Source organism: Leptosomus discolor, chromosome 1, assembly GCF_034619465.1.
Source record: "Leptosomus discolor isolate bLepDis1 chromosome 1, bLepDis1.hap2, whole genome shotgun sequence".
In the NCBI taxonomy this organism is placed as follows: Eukaryota; Metazoa; Chordata; class Aves; order Leptosomiformes; family Leptosomidae; genus Leptosomus; species Leptosomus discolor.
Window position 1 is genome coordinate 32,193,476 of NC_141391.1, and position 23,079 is coordinate 32,216,554.

The 23,079-nt window shown below is 39.0% G+C and overlaps 1 protein-coding gene across 1 annotated transcript in view; it reads right to left on the minus strand.

Annotated features, from left to right (window-relative positions):
• Positions 1-2,074: 2,074 nt before the first annotated feature.
• COG3 (component of oligomeric golgi complex 3) overlaps positions 2,075-23,079 on the minus strand; it is a 32,067-nt gene continuing 11,062 nt past the window's right edge. The window contains exons 12-23 of the mRNA XM_086481957.1: positions 21,665-21,804; positions 20,211-20,371; positions 17,661-17,766; positions 15,534-15,658; positions 13,848-13,937; positions 11,870-11,990; positions 9,461-9,549; positions 9,227-9,361; positions 7,915-7,990; positions 6,143-6,270; positions 5,155-5,253; positions 2,075-3,951 (exon numbers count right to left, since the gene is read on the minus strand). Coding sequence (XP_086338083.1) covers positions 3,922-3,951; positions 5,155-5,253; positions 6,143-6,270; positions 7,915-7,990; positions 9,227-9,361; positions 9,461-9,549; positions 11,870-11,990; positions 13,848-13,937; positions 15,534-15,658; positions 17,661-17,766; positions 20,211-20,371; positions 21,665-21,804 — 1,300 coding nt within the window. The 3' untranslated portion in view covers positions 2,075-3,921. The remainder of the gene's footprint in view (positions 3,952-5,154; positions 5,254-6,142; positions 6,271-7,914; positions 7,991-9,226; positions 9,362-9,460; positions 9,550-11,869; positions 11,991-13,847; positions 13,938-15,533; positions 15,659-17,660; positions 17,767-20,210; positions 20,372-21,664; positions 21,805-23,079) is intronic.

Here is a 23,079-nt window from a genome sequence, read left to right on the forward strand (position 1 = left end):
GCACTGAAAGAGGATCACCTCTGAAGGGGAGCTGTAGGGTTAGTGTGCTCCATGGGCATGGAGGGAAAGGACACCCTGGACACCCTACACGAGTAGGTGTGAAAGGCTGGGTTACAAGGGATGGTCTCCCACTCAGGCTGCCTTCAAGAGGTTCAGCATTAATGCTCTTCACTTTGCACAGGCGCTCTTCGCAGTTGAAAGACCCAGAGATAAGTCATCTACTTAAGTGGCCAGAAAGCAGAGGAACTCTTCTTTCAGTCTAAAAAGATTCAGCTCAGGAGCCTGCTGTCCAAAATCCAGACAGTGTTGCAATACTTTCATCAATCCCTCCGTGATTTCACTCCTTGTGTTTCATCATCTTGTATGCGCACAAAATACTGAAATGAAGGTATTAAGACCCGCAGCAAGCAGTTACATCAGCGTATCAGATCAAACTTTCCTTCATCAAGGTGATAACAGTCACTTTGCAATGAAAATAAAGCTCCTTTTTCAAGCTCGCAATGCCTGCCTTCCTGTACATCAAGTCCTTGTAACACCAAGCTCATCTCAGTTGAAAGCACTTGATGGATCATAGTATGATCGGTGGGGTTATACACCGAATGTGCAGTACTTTGAAGGAGACGGCTTCCTTCCTACAGCTGAGGAACTGGACTTTGGGAACCTTTTGTACCAAGTGTGACTGAGGAGCCTGCTTCGGGTCCCAGACAGAGACACCCACACGTGTGGAAAGGGGATGACGAGTAGCAGCTCAGGTACAGGAGCTGGGGGTGATCCAAGAGAGGGAAGATGAAGGACCTCTGGGGTGCCAGGGTTCCCATTGGTGGTAGAGAGTTAAGTCCCATGGCTCAGTGGCATGGTTGGCCATCACCGAAAGGGGCCAACCAATTCTTTTTTCTTTTCTTTTTGTTTGGGTTTTTTTTTTTTTTGTGTTCTATTCAGAGAGGTCTTTATATCAAAGATCCGATTTGCTCCACCGTGTTGGTTTTAGAGTTCAATGAGAACAAAACCGTATGCAGGTAGAAGAAAGCATGTTTGTTGACACCGGGCTGGATCTACCTGCAGTCACCACGAGTTCCTTCAGCAGCAACAGACTTTTTCCCCTTTTCTTTACCCGCATCACTTTGTCAACACCAAACACACAGTTTGAGGAAGGGACAACTGGTTTTGCTTGGAAAACACCCAGCACAGCATAAGCCTGCTGTGCTGCAGGCATCACTGTTGTGCAGAAAGAAGCATGAAAGCCTGGCCAGCTGCTTTTGCATTTGCTTCATTTATGAGCGATAGAATCCAAAGGGCCAAACCTCTTCAGGAGGGTCCAAGCGCCCAGGAAGCAATGGTCACACACCACTGCCCCACACCCGTCAGACAAGCTGAATTCCACAAGAAAGGAACGTTTTTCCTTAGGTTTGTTCATTCAAATGACATTGTCAAAGCCAGAGGGAGAAGGGAAGCTTCATGCTGACACTACAGGGACAAACCACAAGCCTCTGGATGACGTGTTCCTACAGTACCAAGCAGCACAGTATGTGGTAATGAGAAACTATGGGTAGCTGAGTCTGTGAGTAACCAGGCAACAAGAACAGCTATCAAATACAGTAATACTTGTGCTTTCTGCCACCAGCTCATAGAACAGTTTGGGCTGGAAGGGACCTTTTAAAGGTCATCTAGTCCAACACCCTTGCAGTGAGCAGGGACATCTCTAGCTCCCAAGTTTTCTCTTAGTAAAAGCCAACTAGTTAAAATATGTTCCTGTAATACAGCTGTGGTTTCTTCCCCCTAACAAAATTGCAAGCAAAGAGACCGTTTAGTCACACAAGACTGTTTGTCAGTAAAGAAAATACAAATTTAATTTCATTATAACCATAAAGAGGCATTACTTTAACAATTAGCTGTACATTCAGCACTCAGATATACAACTGTGCCAAATGAAGTCACTTCTCTTACTGCTAAAAAAGAACACCACTTGTCAGCGATGTGCTGCCTGTGCTTACGGGATGTTTATTGTCTCTATATTACAGTTACCTTGTCAGACAAGCCTCAGGATACAGAATAAAGCTTTACTCTTGGACCAAAATAGGAGGCAACATTTTTATTTAAAAAAATTAAAAACAGCAAGTTTCTAGTCAGATAATATAAAGCATCTTAAATTAATCTTTTGAAAGTATTTACACTATTTGTAAACGTAAATATCTGAAACTGTACATGTTTAAACAAACGTTCATTTAGCAAACAGGCTGTATAAACTGATTGCTCTTCTAATCTTCCAACCAGCTGTCCTAGAGCTGTTGAGAGAAAAAGATCCCAAGCGCAAGAGTGACTACTGCAACGGTTTACCCTGCACGTCTTTTCTGTACAATGTCTATATTAAGTCAGTCATAACTCTGACCACACAGTCCTTCTGTAAAACTTTATAAAAAACAAATATACATATATTACAATGCACTGGACATTATTTTACAGCCTGTATTTCTACACAGGTAAAAAGAAAGGGCAAGTTTTCTTCCTTGTTAGTTCCTTTAGTTAGTATTTAAAGAGTCATGTATGGTCCTATGAGTACCCATTTAGGTACCTCAGCTCCACTGCTGCAACACTTCTTGTGGTAGCTTTAAATCCTACTATCTCAGGCTCCAGCCATGTGATTTGCAACAGGAAACTACTAAATCAAAACACCGCCGATGTGCATGGAAATTTCTACATGTTTAAAACTACAGAAGAGGTTTTATAAATAAGTTAAAAATCTGCCATGTAAGTCACTCCATTTTTCTTTTGCAGTGCTGCACAATAAGGACTTACACATTGAGACACCCTAAAGCTGCTTTGTAGTGTTTCGTTCCATTAATGGCCAAGTGTTTAGCATTCAGCTTTCCAAAATAATGGCCAGCTGACACATATTGAACAGCATGCATTGCTCTCTACTTACCAAGTACCGATCCTCTGCTCACAGTGCTGATCTGACAGGCTTGCACATTCCATTTCTGGCATCCCCACACCTCCTTATCAGCACTTACTCCAGCGCACAAGGGCTGTACAAGTTCCAGTCCCGGTTCCCACTTTAAACACCACCATTTGTTCTTGGGTAAGGCCAAAACCCAACTCCAACCTAGAACTGAGTACCTGAGAATCTCAATGCTAAGCTTGCAGTAAAGCATCTGAAAACATGCAGTTCCCTCAGAAAGAACAGAAATTATATTGCACAGCTTTCCATGGCAAATCCCAAGGAACTGAGATTCTTTACATGGAGTAAGGTTAGAGCATGAAACTTCAGGTCAGACCTCACAACTCCAAATCACAACAACGTAAGAAAAACAGCACATCCAGTGTTTCAAAAAATGCATCACAGGCAGGAAATAAAGTTTTCCCAGCTAAGAACCTCTGAATTATGTTCAAGCATGTGGTGGATTACCAAGATTTTCGGGGGAGCTAAAGAAAAATCAGAGCGTGCTTGCTTAAGTCATAGTAATGTGCTTATCTCCGAGCCTTGCAGATATCTATTACCAGTCCCATTCAATTCCCTGTGCTTTATTTCCAGCGTGTTTTTGAAAGTGTGGCTTTTCACTGCATACACCAGCTTATTAAAGGAAAGCAAGAAAGGTTTTTACATAGGAAAAAACCCCAGGATTTCAACTTTGAAAACATCTGGATAAGGCAGTAACCGAGCTTCCACAAGAGTGATCAGAAAAGGGTTTTTTTGTTTAGTGTCCCCCCCCGCTACTTCTCAAGTCAATGAACGGGAAGACCTTTAACAAATCAATAAAACTGGTTGGGTTTTTTTTCCTAAAACAGGGTTACGCAGCCTGGATAGTTTTGATGCAGACTGGACTGCACAGTGGGATCCTTCATGTACGTCAAGCAAATATTCTTGCATTCCCTTCACTGTCTGGCATTCAGCTGAAGTTTATTCCAAGCAGCCTCACTGTTGGGCTACTTAGACATTGATAAAAGTAAGTTCACCTGCAAGACAAAAGGAAAGCCTACATTAGACAGAGCAGCTAAGTTTCAGAACTGATGTCCTACATTTTAACCTTTAAACAGATTCCTAGGAAGCACACGGAGCCTTAGAAAAATCAGGAGGAGACAGCTACAAAACAACTGGCCAAAATTTCCAAATGCCTACTCACAGGCTTTTTAAAATGGCATTGTTGTCCATGCTGACTAGCCACTTCAGCAGTCACAACACACCGTGTCAAAGTTTCTAAGAGGACTTCATGCGTTGTCAAGGAATCCCCAAATAAATGTGCACAGGCAAAAACCACTAACATTCAACTTAGGTATCTGAAACACATTTGGGACCCGTTGCAATGCTTGTTTCCCACAGATTACAATATGGTTTCCCATAGGCTTCAGTTTGTAGGAGAAGTGATCCTAAGGATCAACAGATAAACAATTACATCTCCTCTACGACAACGCCACCCCTTCCAGTGCATCACTCCCACTCTGCGCTCCAGGACAGTTATTGACACATCCCTGTGGCCACACGCACTGCACGCAATGTCCTCTAATTCATAAACTAGATTATCTGTTTAAATATGGACATCCTGGGATAATCAGGATTCTATCCACATTCCCCGAGGTCAAAGCAAGATTTTTAAAAACCTACTTGGTTTCTGTCAGAGTATCCTAATACAGAGAATTCTTAACCCCAATCATCTCTGAGACTAAAGACCTCATCATGCAGGGTTACATTTCCATAAACATCTGCACATTTTCCCAATGCAATTTTCTTCAGCTGAACCCTTGTAATTCTTTCTCACGCTTCCTAAATGCAGAAGTTGCTGCTTTTTGTATTTGTCAAAACCAAGACTGCCTTCACACATTCAGGCTTTTTTCAAAGCGTATTCCCTAGCTCTGACACCTCTCTGAAGAGACAGTGCCCAGAAACAGCAAGACTCTGCCATGACGTTGTACAACTCAATTCCCAGCAACATCAATCACCACCTCCAGTTTAAAAACTCTATTGGATATTCATTAAAAGAACAAACAAAATCCCCTTTTAGCTGAGAGCCTAGAGTTCAGACAAAGCCCAGGATTAAGGGGGATAATAAATAAATAAACAAAGCTTCTGAACACTGAAAATACTAAAAACGAAAAAAAATGTTTAAAAAAAAGAAGTCACACGAAAGAGCAACTGATAAAACAGGGAGCTTCAATATATACCTGTTCCATTGAAGGACAAGCTATGATCTGGAGATCTTCGTTACTAAATTCTTCCTTTAACAAAGCATGGAGTTTCTGGAACATTTGCTGAATATTATTCTTTCAAAGGAAAGAAGAAAAAACTCAGTATTAAAACACACAGCAAACATGTACCAGACTAAGTACAATGTACATGTACATGGAATAGCTATTGAAGTGACCAGGTAGGGAGAAGTCGAGCTTAGAGAGCTTTTCTTCTAAAACAAGCCCCAAAACACCCACGAGGAATCCACGTTGGCTGTGAGACAAAAACTTTAGCTAAGACGCGCTAAGCCGAAACACTGAGTCCTACAGACTTAACCTGGAAGTTTACAACTCAAGCTTGGTTCTTTCTGGTGGGATTACAATGGGTCTCCCACTGAATCTGTATCATCCTCTCTGCCCCCAGTGCTTCTGCCCACGCAGAACTGACCAAGCTGTACTGGTTTTGGCTGGGACACTGTTAATTTTCTTTATAGCTCGAACAATGTCAGGTGGAAGATGTGCAGAATGAATGAAACCAGCTACTTCCCTGAAACGTGTGTGTGTTACGTAGGCTGAGCACAACAGAGAGCAGGACAGCTGTTTTGGGTTTTGGTGGGTTTTTTAAGATAAACCTATCATTATAAAACATATTAGATACTTTTTTTTTTTCTGTGTGTCTTTTCAATAGGCTTCTCAGACCAGGGACACCACAGTAATTGTAACAGTCTGTTCACTATTACATATGCATGGTGTCACATGTTTACTGGCTAGACTGGTGGCCTAGAATAACTCTACAGATATACAGATAAGTGTCTCTATGTACGTCTCTATATATACACTTATAAATATAGGCATACATACATTTATATAGATATATTACACATATAACCATTCACACACAGAAACACGAGGTGAACGATCCCACAAGACATGAAGACCCAACGCCTATAAGAAAACGTTCTGAAGTACATCTAGCAATACTCACCCTAACTGGCTTAAACAAAATTAATTCTGTATCTTTATTGGACAAGTACAATGACATGCTTCGTAATGTTGATGGCAGCTTTGTTTTTATTGTCTTGTAAGTGGAACAGACCAGATCGTTGATCTTGGCTGAAAGCAAAAGAAAATATGCTTAACAGGCTAAAATGGCATTCTACTAGTTGAAATCTACGCTCCAGAGTATCACCTCCACTCTACTTGGGCTCATCACAATCAGAGGTTTGAGTGAAAGGGAAAGAGGGGGTGACTGGGCTGTGCAGCATCAACCCATCATGTGACCACAACATGCCAGACAAGGCTTTTCTTTCGGTATCTACTCAAGACATCAGCCTCTCCTTCCCTGCAGAAGACACATCCAACCCACTTCTGCAAGCAACCACACCCTCCTGAGGCTCCTGAGGTCACAGCCTTCCAACAGCAACAAAGTTCTACATAGGCTCCCCCCTAGAAAACTTGCCTGGAAAAGAAACTGCTGGGAAATAAACACTACTAATAGAGAACAGTGTATCACAGATTCTCCTTACTGACCACAGGCCACATCTGTAAGAAAAAAGGCTGCACAGCCATCTGGACTTTGAATCAACCAGACAGGAATCCTCTCTCAGACAAGACCTTCTTTCTTTACTGCTATGTATTTCAACGATTTTACAAGATCTTTGCATAAAGGGCAGGGGAACAATACATTTCATAGCTGTAAAGTGCCAAAGTTAATATATGTTTATTTTTTTTCCACAATTTCTACTGTATCTAAATTTTCTGTCTACTCCTGCTCCTCAGACAACTAACTCCAAAAAAACAGCAGAAGCTCTACTTAGATTTGCCTCTACACACATAATTATCTCCAAACAAACATTAAAAAATACTCCTGAAGAAGCAGGAAATGTTAAGCAGCAGCTCGAGTTAGTCCTTGAGAGTGTCTGACCCACGGAGCAGCACTGAATTACGAATGAACGTGGCTGGCTTTGCATTTTAAGAACACGATGCAACAGAAGGTTCCAACGTATGGATTGGAATCATCAGATTTCTCAGTGTCACCCAGAAGCAGAACGTGAAGAGCAAAACCACCCAGGAACATCTAAGCTACTCCAAATGTTGCTACAAAGCAAGGGGGAAACCAAGCTGGATTCCATTTTTTGGCTAGTGACAGGAAAAGTGAGAAGAAAGTAGGTACCAAATGTACAGACGATTAAAAGCTTCAATACAGATTCATTTTTTCCTACAAAAGCAATAGCTTTATCTTAATCTAATAAAATAATTCCTTAAGCACATTCCGTTTGCAGCTGCAGAAATGCTGTTTTCATGGAAGAACAGTCACAGCTTGAGAAATACTCGAGTCATTCATCTACTGCACCAATTACATACATATTCTGAATTGTAGCAGGTTTTGATTTAGAGACTTCTTAAGACATTTAAATTAGCACACAGGTAAAAATGGAAGCCAGGATTTTCAAGAAAAAGGTAGAAAGTTCTTAGCTACTTCAAAATTTACAAATTCCACAGTCTCACAGTCCAAATTAATCTGGCCAGCTTTTCAGAATCCAATGTTTAGAAGTCAGACACAGAGACAAATGACACTGTGAAACACTCAAGCCCCACATAGCGCAGCTTATATTGCTACACCAAAAATAGTGAATGGAAAGGGTCTTTTTCTCCATTTGATGAGAATTTTTTAGAAGTCTCAAAGTAGTAAACGATCATGGCTTTATTAGCTTATAAGCACCTCAGAGGTACACAAATATAAAACAAAGCAAATACCTGGTTGGGCCCAAGGTTGCTGTGAAAGGCTGTACTTGGGACCTCCTTGAGTGGCCATTGTTTTTAAAGCAGCTACCTAAAACAAGTACAATCAACAAAAAGAGGTTTCTTTCAGTTGAATTCACAACAAAGTGACCAAGTAACAATTGCACAAGTCTCTTAGATACTGCAGTGTATGAAATCTCCCCTGCTCGCTCTCTCTTCTATGCCCTGACTTAACAACACACAGGGGAAGCTGTTTGACAGAAATGCAATTCAAAATTACAACCATGATCACTTCTTGAAAGTAAAATTCAAAATGGGATTAAATTGACAAAGATGCTTAGGCACTCAAGGATACAAAACCTCAAAAGCGATTTATACTTAAGCAGGTTAGTCAAACTCCCCAGATTCCCAATGAATCATTAGGCTCACTTGGACAATCTATCAATCTCAGCGATTACCCACCCATACTTTTAAGCATGCCACTGACCCCTCACCCCAGCAGGACAGGCATCAGTACATTTAATACTGTAATCTTCTAAATTCCCAAAAAACAGCAGCTGGGATATTTGTGACATCCATGCAATGCTGTAGCCCCACTTTCTGAGATTTCATGCCACTTAGTCTCAGTACGTAAGGATCCACAACACACTTCTCATTTTCCAAAAGTAATAGATCCTGCCGCATGGTTTTTCTCAAGATGCCTAGAAATCCTGAGCTCTAGAGCAGGTTCTAGAAAGGAGTGTACTGTAACAAGAGATCTTTTTCGTTCCTATCCACTAGGATGCCTGATCTTTCCAACCAACTTTTATCAGGAATTTCTATCACAAACAGGACTTGGGAGGAAAATGCTGCTCAGCAAGCACCTCACTGGTGTAAAATACGCTAGCAACAGAAAATTTTAACACACTTCACAGACATACTCTCCGACCTCCCTCAGGAACTAGGGAGGTCCCCCTATGACCTCCCGCATGACCCAGAACTGGTTTTAAAGGCTTACAAATTCAGTCAAGGTATTACAAACTTAAAAGCTCCTGCCAACTTTCACAGACCTGTTTCAACTCAAGGAAACATTAACGCTTCTTGATCAAAGAGCATAAGGGCTGCTTTTAAAAACAAACTGTCACGTTCCTTTAACCCATTAATCTCAAAAAAGGCCTGGAAAATTGTTGTTGGAACTTAAAGGGAAGCTCGACCTTATAATGGGAAGCACTATCATCTTCAACTAATCGGACAGAACTAGTAGCGTCTCCTATACCCAATTTAAATACCAATTCCCTTGTCCTACCAGTATTTCAGTTAGGTTAACGAACATACAACACGTTTGTACCTTTGTCATGAACTCCTCCAGCTGTTCTATAAACTGTTTGGTTTGCTGCTGAATAAACTGCTCACAAGCTGATTTCAGATGACGATCTACATCTTTCTTAGAGTCGATATAATGTTCTCTGATTTCTGGAGTACCCTTGAACAGAAGACAGCAATTCTCTCCTTTTTATTTGCCAGAGATCACCACCCGCTTAAATGACCCAATTTTTCTTAATGCAATAAGACCCCGTATTACCTCCAGCAAGAACTGTATCAAGGCGTTGTTGCTGTTTAGTCTGAAAAATCTTGAAACTGTCTTAGGGTTCAGGATTTTAAATGCTGCATCTGTGAATCAGAAAGTCACTCACGCTGTAAGGCAATGGGATTCAGCTCCAGGAATTAAAAACTTAATCACTCATTTACGAATTAAAAAAAAAAAAAACACCCAAAAAACAGCCTAGCATGACTAGGACTATAACATTAATTCCACTGCTGCTAGGTGTGGATGCACAAGTGCACATGCACAGAAGCACACAAAGGTTCATCCATTATTTTTCAATTGCACCTATGGTAAATCTGAACCTTACAGTTGAACTGTCTAAACAAGTGAACATAACATGAACCTAACAAACAACTCAGACTAGCTGTAATGCTATCAGCATGCAAATTTGTGAGCTCTTTTCCTTTTGTAACTGTATCCACAAGTAAATGACTTTTACATAAGCCATGTAGTTAAGCATTCATGAAGAATATGCAGAATTTGGTTCGTGTTGCCTGGAAAAACCAAGTACAGTCGCATGAAATACCTTAGGACTGGCACTCTTTTCCTCTGCACCTAATTATTTTAGTTAGGACTAAACAATAAAACATCAAGGTTGATATACACTCATATTTATGGTCTCTACAGAATTCCCAAGAAGAAAAAGCAACAACGCCTGTAATTAACACCAGATACTGAAATTATGCTTATAGCATTAACACGATGTTGTCAACCTGAAATCTAGTCAAACTGGGAAAAAGAAAATTATCAAGATACAGTTTCAGTATGGCTTATTGCTCTAATGTTATTCATTGATCATCCTACATATCTATCTGCTTTCTTTTTTTTCCATTTCAAAAGCAATTCTGCACCCCTCTCGCTGTATGAAACAATTGGAGGGAAACAAGACATAAGAGTTAAAGTGCTGTCAAAGGCATTACACAAAGAGGGAATACCAGATATGCAAGCACGTAGATTTTGCACTGAACTAAGAATCTGCACTCCTATGCAGTTAAAGAAGACCACAGAGAAAGACTTGTTTTGTTCTCTGAATTACTTCCCAGAAACTTCACTGATTCCAAGAAGAGCCTAGGTTCTTGATTAGAAGCCTATGAGCTAGTCAGTGTGAAAGTCACTTCTCCCCACTGCATACTTCAGTTACATGAACCTTAGCATTATATTACTTTAAAAAAAAATTAGGCGGAAGCATGACTTGTACATTAAGCAGCGTCCCTTCGTCTATAAATCCCAAATTAAATCTTAAATCTATGTGCAGAAAGCTTGGCTAGAACACAGTAAAACTCTGATTAGCCATGTTATTGTTCTTCTGTAACTCATCCCAAACACAGAAGCCCTACTGGCCTATGCTACATTAACAATTAAGCACAATGCACAGCTTTCCAACACTACCGCCACCAGCCAATACAAAGGAAGTGTTTTCCATTACTTACCACTACCATCTGCAAAGCACTGGCTGGCACAAAAATTCATTCAATTAAATGAAGATGGAGAACAAACTTGTGTGTCAGCCAGGACAAGACACCAAAAGGACGTATTTGCCCTTTAACCTCCAGTCAACTAGAAACTACTCAACAGGTGGGAGGTTTCGTTGATGTTCAAATGCAACAGGTGAAATGGTTAGTGTAAGACATGCTTGCTTCAGAGTTAAAACAGCAACATATTAGATGGCAGGAAAGAAAAGTTCAGCTTTCTCTTCTGGAATGGAAGAAGAGAAACTTGACATGCTTCCGGCTATTTTTCCCATTATCTTTATGAACTTGACAAGCGCACGACAGTTCACTTTTGTATTGAGAGCGTTTTTTCTGCATTTCACAAAGGAACCAAAGTAAAATTTTAAAAATCATGATCATGGCCACTACTCTCTACTTTCCCTTCCTACAACAGACATAGTTGCTAAATAAAACTATTCAACAATACTGTTTATTGAACATAAGAAAGTCTTTCCAAAACAAAACCTCACAGAAAGGTCTAGGAAATCTTAATTTGTTGTAAGCAAGTCAACCATGTATTGTTAAATTCACCTGCTAAACAGCAGTAACAAAAGATATTCCTTTAAAGAGTCAGAAAAGGGGAAAGACATCTCGGTGCAATAGAAATGAAGATTACCTAGCTGTTCTTAAAAAGGATAGCATAAATAAGTTAGGTCAACAGCAAAAGGCAGTCAAATGCATTTCATACAAAAAATAAAGAATTTGTTAGATACATCCTGAATTGCCCTGAATAAGAGACTGGTTTTGGTTTTTTTCAGAGAAGATAAGAACAAAGCCAGAGATTAGAACAAGCATACAGGTCATTGCAAGTGAACATAAAATAAACCCAGAACTTTACTGGCACAGTCCAGGAGGACAATCCCATCCCATTCTGTAGCCAGCAACTGTTTAGTACCTCTAGTTTTCTTAAGGTCCAGGGAAATTTCCTTAATGGTGAAATCAGTGTGGAAAGGAGCAATTTGTTCACGAAGAATCAAAAGGTGTTTTATTAAGAAAAGCTGTCCATCAACCTGGGTCTACAGCACAAGAGAAAGAACATGCATTACATGTTAAAAAAAAAAAACAATTAAACAAAGAGCAAAGTTTCAACACCTCCACTTTTATTAGTTAACTCTTCTAACAAAATTAATAATAATCTTGCTAACGAGATTTTCCATCAGTCTGTAGTGCCATTAACTACACTTTGGGATCAACAAATGCCACTTCTGTACTGTTCCTAACACACTGCTCTACAGAAGATGACTTCAGTCACATTTCTCAGAAGAATGAGATTCCGCAGGCATATTACTAAATGTCTACATTAAGCACAGGTATCCATTATTTGAAAGACACAAACTTCATAAGAGCCAGGAATTATTTCATGTAATTCATACAATTTATAGCTGAAAAACATGAAGTTCTAAATTATTTTTTAATCATTATGAAGATTGAAAAATAGCCAAATAGTTAATGTTGCTGTAATAATCTTGATTAAGTGTGCTACTGTGCAAAGGTCTTACGAGGCATCTTTCCTATGTCATTAAATGCAAAGCTCAGTTAATTTCTAAACAGTACAGCAAAGATACAAAGAATAAAACAAGGCCAAGTTCACACCAAGACGATCAGTTTTGCACCACTTGTTATTTTAGCTATGTGCTTCATACTGCATGCTGCTTTTAATCTTTGAAGTTCATGGCTCACTAACGTAATGGAGGACTCAAAAATTCAAGTTTGCTTTTGCAAGCTGGAGAGAACTTTCCTTGATACAACGTTAAATAAAACGGTAAAGAAGAAATTAGATTTATATCTGCAGTTTCAACAAATAAGAGTTGGTTACTAAATATAAGTGGAGTGGTGGAAGGGTTTCTTTGAGGTTTTATTCTTTTACTCTTACATGCACAATTTCACCAAATAATGTTAAGTGAACATGCATCAAGAACAAAGTAGTACAGATGCTAGTCCTGTGCCAACCTATCTAGGGTTCACTGCAGGATGTTTCATTCTCTGCAATACTTTAAGTCAATGCTGACCTGACGTACAGTGCTGGAATGGGTAACTAACTGTAGAACTCTGAATTAATCACATACGAAATAGTCAGCTGTTCAAGCTAGAAGGAAACACGGTTTGAACTCCTTTTTAAAGATACTATGTTTAACAGGTATTTTTCAAAGGTCAAAAGGAAACACTTCAAAACAGCTCTTAATTTCTAATAGCAACTAAAATTTTTTTCATTAATAAATATTTCCTGCTTATATAAATCTATTAATTTTAGCCTACTAAGGCTTTCCTTTTTTATTATTTTTTAAATTCACTTCCTGGCTGTTAAAAAATAGCAAATTACTGTAGTATTTGTATTAAAGGAACTGTGACAGGAAAAAAAGGCAATTTACTCCAACTAAAGAGTAACACTTAAAATGACTTCATAAAACTTCATTGAATTCTGAGCAACACATCAGATCAAACCTTTTGATAACAGACAGTTCAGAGCAGAGAATACTTAACAAATCTTCCCAGTGAATTTAATACTTAGGAAGATTTTTGAGAATTCAAACAATGGAGGTAACAGGAAGTGAAAACAAATACAGGGAGCAGACACTTCAGTAGAAATTTTTCTTTCAGTATCGCTTAATTGAATTCACATGAGTTAGAGCAGCCTGTAAACACGATTGCTACGATTTGTACTCCACCTTTACAGATCGGCTAGCATGTGAATCATTATCTTTGCTTTACAATACATTAACTGCAACTAAAAATCTGGCACATCCATCAGGTCTCTGGGGGCAGAACAACACACTTTCACTGAGACTTCAATAAGAATTCTGAACAACTGCTCCGTGGCTTTAGATATACACGGGAGGAAAAAAAGAAATCATACCCAAAGCACCAATTCTGACCTTGTTTTTGCTGATAGAATCGGCAGCTCCCAGCAGCGAGTGGATGCAGGCAGATAAGGCCTCTTGCGATAACCCCTGAAACACTGCCCTCTGCAGGGAAGAGAAATCAGACCAAAAAAAGGTGTTAGCAACGCTTAAGCAGACTTTAAGTGTTGTAGCTTGTGAAGGATGCGCTTAACAGCACGTAAAACCCTAGATTAGTCAGCTACAAACATGTCACCTAAATGCAGCATGACAGGATGGAGCATTCATACATGAAAGCTCGCTCCAGCACGTAGGCTGGATACAGGTATACACTCAAGCATGTTCTGCTCACCCTCCGGCTCTGAATTTGCACCCGGGTAGTGACATGGTCAGTGACACCCAATGCATTCACAGCCAAAGAGATGCTTACTGGGTAACCTGACTAGACACTTCATGTGTCAGGGTAACTATCTGTGTGTGCAACTTACACTTGCAACAGACACGAGATCAGTCAGGTGAGCTTAACCTCAAGCAAACCCAGACTACCTCAGGTTTGCACCAGGTTAGTAAGCAAACATGACAGCTGCCGCGGCCCAGGTGACACAGAGTAACTCATTAAGCTGCAGCACCCAGATCACACGGCTGAGCCAGCAGCAGGAACACAGCTCGCCTCCACCAGCGCTCCAACGTAGTACGTGACAGCCCTGACTGCCCCAAGACTTGCCCGTGTCACTTCATTCATGTCTTCTCCTATCTACCGGGTGCAGGCAAGGCACACCAGTTCTGCTAGAGTATCTCAGTGAAGAAATAATCACCGTGCAGACACACTATAAATGAGCCTTTCAAACAATGCAAAAATGACCTCATCTCCAAAGGTCTAGCTGAAAACAAGGGCAATTACTCATTTATCTTTAATGAGATTGATATAGTAAGCAATAAAGTATTAATATTTTCCAGCTTCTTTTTAAGCAAATACCTTCTTGGTACAGTTTCACATAACACCTATCAAAGATATTTTGAAATTCATTAAATGTATCTAATAAAGCTACAACATACAACACACACGGCAAAGCAAAATCACTCACATTATGTTTCTCAGTCTCTCTCATTAGCCTTTTATGCTATTAGGTGACAGACATATACCAGATTCTAAACGGCAAGTCTCAAAATACTTGGGAAGTGAACACCGCTTCTGTTTCTGTTAGACATGAAGATTCCCACTGTCTTAAACTTTGGAAATGTCTCCTACATTTTGGAAGGTGAAAAGATGAGCCACAAAAAATCTTTGAGACAAGTTCCAAAATGCAGAAGTAGTAGAGTCACCATTTTTAAGACCAGAAACATCACCTCGTCTGATGTCCTGCAAACCACATAGCAAGAAACACATTCACACAGTAATTTCAGCAATAAGATCATTCTCTATAATTTGTGTCCTATCCACTCCTCAACTTTGGGGTGATAAGTATCTTGAGCATCAGACACTGAAGTATTTCTGCAATAGCAACGGCTATTTTTTCTAATTCTACAAATACAAAATTGTCTTGGAAACGATGACTTAAATTTGTCAGTTCACTTGTTTTACATAAAGACAGCAGCAAAAAGACTAAGAGATAACAGAGGACAGTAATTGTCCATTTCTAATTTACATTAAAATACGCAGACATGGTGCTACACACTTCACAACTTCCCTTGAAAAAATCAGATAAAGAAAATTTTGCGTACGTCTATACATCTGTACAGTTTGGAGAGACACACTAGAGTCCTTCTGACAGTAGGGTACCACATTCCATGCAGATCTGCTGGTGAAATCGTGGTCTGGTGTCTGGGATTAAGGGATTCTGCTGAACCTGTTCAAAAGTAAAATACATGCATGAAAAACTTGCCCGTCTGTCCTTTCAGCTGAAGGAGACTGCAATATCGACGGTATTTTATACTGACTCCACAGTAATAAGATATTTTATTGCATCCCAAACAGGTTAGTTTTTTGGTTTGGTTTGAGTTTTTTTCTTTTCCTCTGAGCAGGTCAGTACTAGATTTCTGACGTGTACAGAGCATATGCCTGTGAAAGACATGAATTCGCTTTCAGAGATGGCCCAGCTCGACCTTTTTTAATGAGTTAGTTTCACAGGCATGTCTCCAATGACACACACCCCCCTACTCAGCTCAACAGCTGAAATAATCAAACAATTACTGAAAAAAAAACATAGAAGAAAAAAAATGGTTACTGATCATGGAACTACAGGAGATGTTCAGAAAAAAAAAAATGGAAAATTCCCATCAATTTTATTTTTTCATGTTTTCGCTTCTGCTGGGGAATAATCCTACATGTATTAAACAGTTGCAGAAAGTGTAGGGTTTAAACATCATGTTAATAACCACAAAAATACTGGCAAAAATCAATTTTGTCATGAGGGGGTTCTAAACATAAAAAAGTGCTCCTCCTGGGTAGCCTTTGTAACAATTCTGTATGTGCAAAACGGATTTTCACAACATCTGCCAGATGGAAGACTTGTATTATTTTCATTTTGTCCTTAAAAACTGGGAAACAATTGAGTCAATAGTGTCAGAACTCTCATTCCAATTAGCAAGCATTCAAAAAAGTGGCATTTCTAAACTTTTACCCAATGATAGAATAAGTACTTGTGAAGCGTTTGTATGATCAGCACAGGAATTGTCTAAAACAATTCAGCAATATCGTTCTACCTTTTGCAACAATAAATTTATTGTTACAGTAATTAGAAGGCCTGTAAGACCTTAGTTGTCAGTTTGAAGTTCCCAGGCTATCTATTAGTCACTTCAGCTGCTCCTGTGGGCACTGAAATAGGATAGAGGCATCTTTGAAGGACAAATAATCCCAATTATCTCAGACACTTCTTCAAATTACAGCACATGGGTTCCTTCCGTCTCCTGAACGCAGGTGGGACTGACGGAACAAGTGAATGCCACACATCTGGCTTGAAGCAAGATGAACTCCACTCTCAATAGGATCTGTGGAGTCCAGCTAGAAACGGCCAGAAAGACCTTTGCAGACCTTGCAAGCCAAAAGCAAGAAACCACAAGGTAATCAAAAGGAATACAAGAAACAACTGACAAAGAGCTGAGAAAGGTACTGCTGGGAAAAACAACACTGTACCCTTCTGAACAACAATAAAGGGAGAAATTCTTCATGGATCTTAGACAAAAATTTAAAGGGTTGTAATACTCAAACGACTGGCATCAAAAGAGCCATATTTCATGGAATTTGCTTTCAGTTCACTGTAATTTACAGGCACATGGGTCACCTTTAAAAAGTCAAGGACTATATTCTGAATTATTGTAAACAGCTAAAATTACTAACTAGTTTCAGTAAGTAGGAATGCATTCAAAGGAAGAAGTCGCCTTCCCAGGTAAAGGCACACACAGACACTCCTAGATGCTCAAAGCATTCATTTAAGAGGCCCGCCTGACACACCAAACCACCCTTCTCATCTTAGCATGGATAACAAACAGAAGCATCCTTAAGTATACATCTGGATTGTAGGGCTACTTTGCAGTACGAAATACAGCAGCTCAGATTTATACGAAGTACAATAGGTGCTGTCAGCTACAAAAGCAGTTGCTTCACAAAATGGATTGCACTGGAAGCACAAAGAAATGCCACCAAAAGAACAAGATTAAGTTGCTTCTCATTCAAAAAAAAAAAAAAATTAAGAATGCTGAGACAGAGTTCACTTCTCAAAATCTCTTATGAATTTCTCTAGGAAAATAACCCTTCAAAATATATGCAAGTTTCCCACTGATGGTTCAAGTTAATGCTCACTCTCTGTGAGCTTTATGCATTAATTTGTCAACACGAGATATATTTCATACCAGATTTAACTAGGCTGCCGTTCTCAGGATCTTCCAGCCGGACATCTGAAAATGAAGCTTCAGATGGCAGCTTCTTCTGTTCCTCTTTTAAACTCTGTGCAATTTGCTGCAGAGGAAGATATACCACAAAGTTTTAAATATTTTTTTTCTCCTTAATTTAAGCAGTGTTACGCCGCTTCGACTACAATAGAGAAAAGCATACTAAACTGCAAAAGGAGTCAGCTACACTCAGCATCCCAGTGTTTCAAAGAAACAGCAGCAGAAACATTTCAGTATCATTTTAAGATTCACAAGTATTACACAGATCTGCATAAAGCACCAATCCTTCCATTTTGCCTGTTTTTACAGATGCCCAAATAATAACCAGTGAAGCTACCTAGAAAGAGAAGTTCAAAATAGTGGAACCCAATTCAACATTCACTTGGAATTCATACAGAGAATTTCTGTGATGGCTTTATTTCTATAAATGATAGGTGCAGATGGCCCTAAAGTAATCTCTAGTTTATTCCCTGCAGGAGTTCAATAAAACACTTTCCCTTAACATTACTCAACATTTTCACACTTCAACCTTTTCTACTACTTGGTCTGCATCAAAGCAACAATAGGCAGCAAGAATGGGCAAAGAACTGGATTCATATTTGAGCAGAACAATACAAGAAATATTTCTGCCCTGTGCTTTTAACATTTTAATAATTCATTTACTCAGACAGAAGGTCTCTCTAGATAGCAAGGTTTTGAGGTTTAAAAGCAATCAAGTAGCAAAATGAATCTCAAACCAGGCAAAAACTGGAGTCCTACGAGGACACAGGAGAAGCAGTGCAATTTCTCGATTTAGAATGAACTGTAAAACTCACTTTCTTCCTCTTCCCAACTGAATGGCCATAGGACCCTAGTTAGAAAATGAGGTCTTGTGTAGAGTAAGTATCTGCATTCCTTACCTACAGAAGTTATAGCTAACATTAAAAAGTTCTCACAATCTTTTTTTTTAATCCAGTTTATTCATACGATTTTAGCAAAAAAACCCCAACAAAACCCACAAAACAACAAACCAAACAACAAACTTGCGCTCTTAAGAGTTACACCGGTAAAACTTCCGATCACTAGTTTTTCTTAACAGCGGGATCCCATTTAGCTACCTTTTGTGGGGGGGGGCTTCTCAATTACTGTTTTTGCTTTTTCTTCAACAGCTTATTAATCCTTAAACTTTCAATATAAAGGGCAAGTATTCTACAAACTCACTAGCTCCAGGACTTGTAAATGCTTTCCTAAAATCCTATGAATGTCCCTTATAATCACCAAAGCATAAACTCTAACATAATAAAATCTTTAGACATGTATAAAGACAAGATTATAGCAACATGAATTCAGTACAGAGAAGTTTCTCACAGTGTTTGCCTTTTTACAGGCAAGTATTGAACACAATCAGGTACAGTTATACAATGTTAATTTCTTCCAGCCCACAGCAAAAAAAAAAAAAAAAATATATATATATATATATATATATATATATAGCTATAAAGCTTCTGTGTTTTATACAAGTAATGCTCTGATTCTGAAGTCAAACAACAGCTTCTCTACCAACTGGCCAGCTGTAAATAAGCCCTACAATTTTCTAAGCACCAGCAGCTATGCTGGTAGATAGATGGAAAGCAGAACAGAGCAATAAAAATCTGGATCTTGCCAGTCCATGTCGGAATTGCTGTTCTTGGTCAACTCAATCCTTTGACAGCTTGGGCCTCATTATAAAGCGAGTGGCAACAGTTATTGGGAGAGATCTTTATTATGCTTAATCCCTTCCACGCAATGCTACCTTTCAGTTGCATATCAAATGCAGCTTGCTGTAGTCAAAAACTAATTTAACGTATTTCATCGGCCACCTTTTTATTGCTGTGAGTAGTTCCATTCTGAAATCTTTCCTCAATATAGTACTAAAGTAATAGATTCTACTTACTTTAAGTAGAATTAATTTGATTCCTTTCAACAGGAACATTGACTCAAAAGTCTTGGAATGACTACAAAAATGGGTAATACTGCTAAGAACTTGAAAAAGGCTGCTGGAAACCCTTGCTGACATACCAAATAATCTAAAGGTACAAGCAAGTCTCCCCTCACACTGTCTGAGCACAGCGTACATGCGTGAGTACCGAGTGCTATTTGACCAGTAATTCTGAAAACAAACTTGCAGCTAACTGAGCCTGTCTGAAGCTTCTCTTCAACTCCAGCTCAACTGGAAAATACACTGGCCAATACCTACTTCTTACGAAAGTAAATAAAAATTTACTTTTATGAGAGAAAATTTAGAAGCTTCAAGTTTTATCTAAACTGTTAACTGTGAGAACTATGGCCAGTTTTACCAGGTTTGACATAAAGTGTTCTCTGACACCTAGTTTAGGGCCATAATTTGATCAGCAGGTGCCAATGTGATAGTGCCAGTAATACTAAATACACCTAAGAAGTGGAAAACCCCATCCGCAAACTATACTGCACAATTGTATATACTGCATATAAAAAGAAAACCAACCAAGAACAATAAAAAAGCTGATGCTATACCTCCATCATTTCCAACTTGTCAGGATATGCAAGATCACCAGGAGCAGGCTTGTAGCCTGTGATATCAGTCTGAATGTAAATATGTGTCCTATAGACAAGACGCTCTTGTACATCTTCTAGCATCTGCTTGACACCAGCTGCAAACGCACCCAGTTGTTCAGCTGACAAAGGTAAAAAGAAGGCACCAATTTCTTAATTCAATTACAAAACAAGCTTATAGACACAAAAGTTTGAAGTATCACATATAGAACTGTCACAAAATTGGCTTGCTGCAGATGAAGTCAGACTATTTTTGGAACAGCGGCATGCAGACAAATCCGTGACAAACAAGGAATTACTGAACTCCATATTGCATTTGCTTCAGCTCCCAAATTTTCATTAGATTGTGAAAACGCGAGCTCACATTTATAACATCAGATGCCACATTAGAATTAAGGATTCTAATTATTGAGACCTGGGTGCGTCAAGTGGCATTTCTGCCTGGACCCCGCACCAACGTGCTTTGGCTCTATCACAGCCAACGCCTGCAGTGTGACTGTTGGCAGCTGACAAGCTAACTCATCTACCCACCTACCAGAACACACGATCCAAAGCTGCTCATGTCCAGCTTAAGAACTGTTGCATCAGCCTAAGTAGTAGAAAGTCACTTCTTAAGATTAACCAAAACATTATGTCACCAAGTTTTGCCTCGTTCCCAACAGTTATAATTCTATTTCTAGGAAAACAAGCAATTTTTCATAATATTGGCATAGCTTCAGAGACAAAGAGCTACGCTGTGTTATATATCAGCTACCAAGTATGATTTCTGTTTATCGCTTGGTGCAAGGTTAAGACTGCAAAATAATTCCATTACGCATTGGTCATGCTAAGGCAATGAGACATAAAACTTTTTTCCTGATGGTCAGCTCACTTCCATGAGGCTATGAGCACTGAACACTTCCAAAACTCTAAAATCTCTACCAGCTACGTAACTCCTCTGCTGAAGTTATCATTTCTAGTCTGGGAAACACTACGTCAAGGAGAATGAAAAAATCAGGTTTGCATTCTTTTGTTTTATCATGACGTATGCAGAAAGCTCTACACGGACGATGCATTAGCAGGGCCAAGTGAAGCAATTCATCCATTTGAAAAGTTCACTTAAATCAATGCTGGTGCACATATAGGCATCGGGTGGATGCTTGTTTGCATTTGTACAATCTAGAGAAAATAGGATTCTAACATCAGTATATCAGTATATTAATTTAAATGAAAATATACACAGACCCATAAATACAGACCTTTCTATTATAAATGAAAATATATAATTTGTTCAAAATAACCTTACTTCATCTTTGACACTTTTAAGACCCGTTAGAAAAAAAAAAAAAGACTAGGGATTTTTTTGCCTATGCAATTTAGTAATTTTATCAGTTAAGATGACAGTTAAAAACAATCAGGTTCCATCTATGAGTTACCGTTATTTTGTACATGATCTTCAAGCATTTCATTTTTGAGAATCCCGCAGAGTTCAGAAAGCGTCTCTAAGTGAATGACGTGGATGATCATTGGCCTCAGGACATCATACAATGAAAGACACAACTTCTCCAAGAGTTCGCTATGAAGAAAAAAATAAAACAAAGCAAAACACTTTCAGGATCCTGCAATGCCAAAATAAAATTCTATCACAAACACAGATTACTTTATGGCAAAGATTTTTTAAAAGGAGGGTGAAAAAACAATGCAATGTGGTATCATACAAGACTTAAGAACTGTTTAAAACACAAACACCTCATTTCCTACAAAGTCTTTTCAGAGCTGTACAACACCAACTGCTTAAAACAGTGGTATCTGAATTCGTTTTAAAATTTAAAACAAACAAACAAACAAAGGAACAAACCCCAAAAACCAGCCAACAACTCAACATGTCACAAAGGGAAGATACTGAAAACTGGTTTACCTGGCTTCTGTGAAAAGAAATGCTCCTGCCGAGCTCAGAATCATACCCCCAATTTCCCCCTGAGAAAAGGCTCATCTGATTCCAAGAACTCAATAGTTTATCAGAACCAGGAGCACACGAAGAGGGACTCAGGAGGATGAGCTTGGTAACCTTTTCTGTAACAACATGCAACACTGCAGGCCACACTTTCCAATCTAACTGAAGTTACAACATCAATGCAATATGAAACATCAGAAAGCCCACTTTGATTTTTTTTCTTTCTTTGGTGTTCAGTGATGCATGTCTTGGTTAAGACACCAGTAGCATTCATTTTTGCCATTCTCAATGTTCCTTCTCTCATCACAGAGTAGCTATTAATGCTGTTTCCAGTAGCTGAAAATTCAAGCAACTCCCTAGTTAGACTTGGAAATACTGAAATACTTAAAGTGTGGTACAGTTGTTGAGTTTATTGCACTGTATTTTTTTTTTCTAATTCACGAAGAATGCCTGACAATAGGACAAGGACATGTCAGTTCCTTTCAGAGACTGGAAAAAAGCCACTCAATAGAATGGTCACAGAAGAAACGTTTTGAATGTCTCTGTTCTGTTGTATTCTATAGCTTTACAAGCAACTTGATAAAACAGTAACATGTTAAAAGCAGAAACAAAGGAGAAAGTTTCAACAACATTATTAAACACAACACTCAAGCTCAGATCTCTATTCCTGGCTAGATTTTTGGTAAACTCTTCTCTGTACCTAGACACATAGCTATTATGTCTTCAGAGCACCTCAGCATTTCAGAAAAAAAAAAATGAGGCTATTTATTATGCAGCTAAGAAAGACCTAAAAGTAGTTACTATTTGAAACATTTTCCTCAAAACATTTTATTTAGATGTAGACAAAAAGAAAGGAAGCCTGTTCTTACAAAGGGAGGTACCTACTTCCCATCAAGA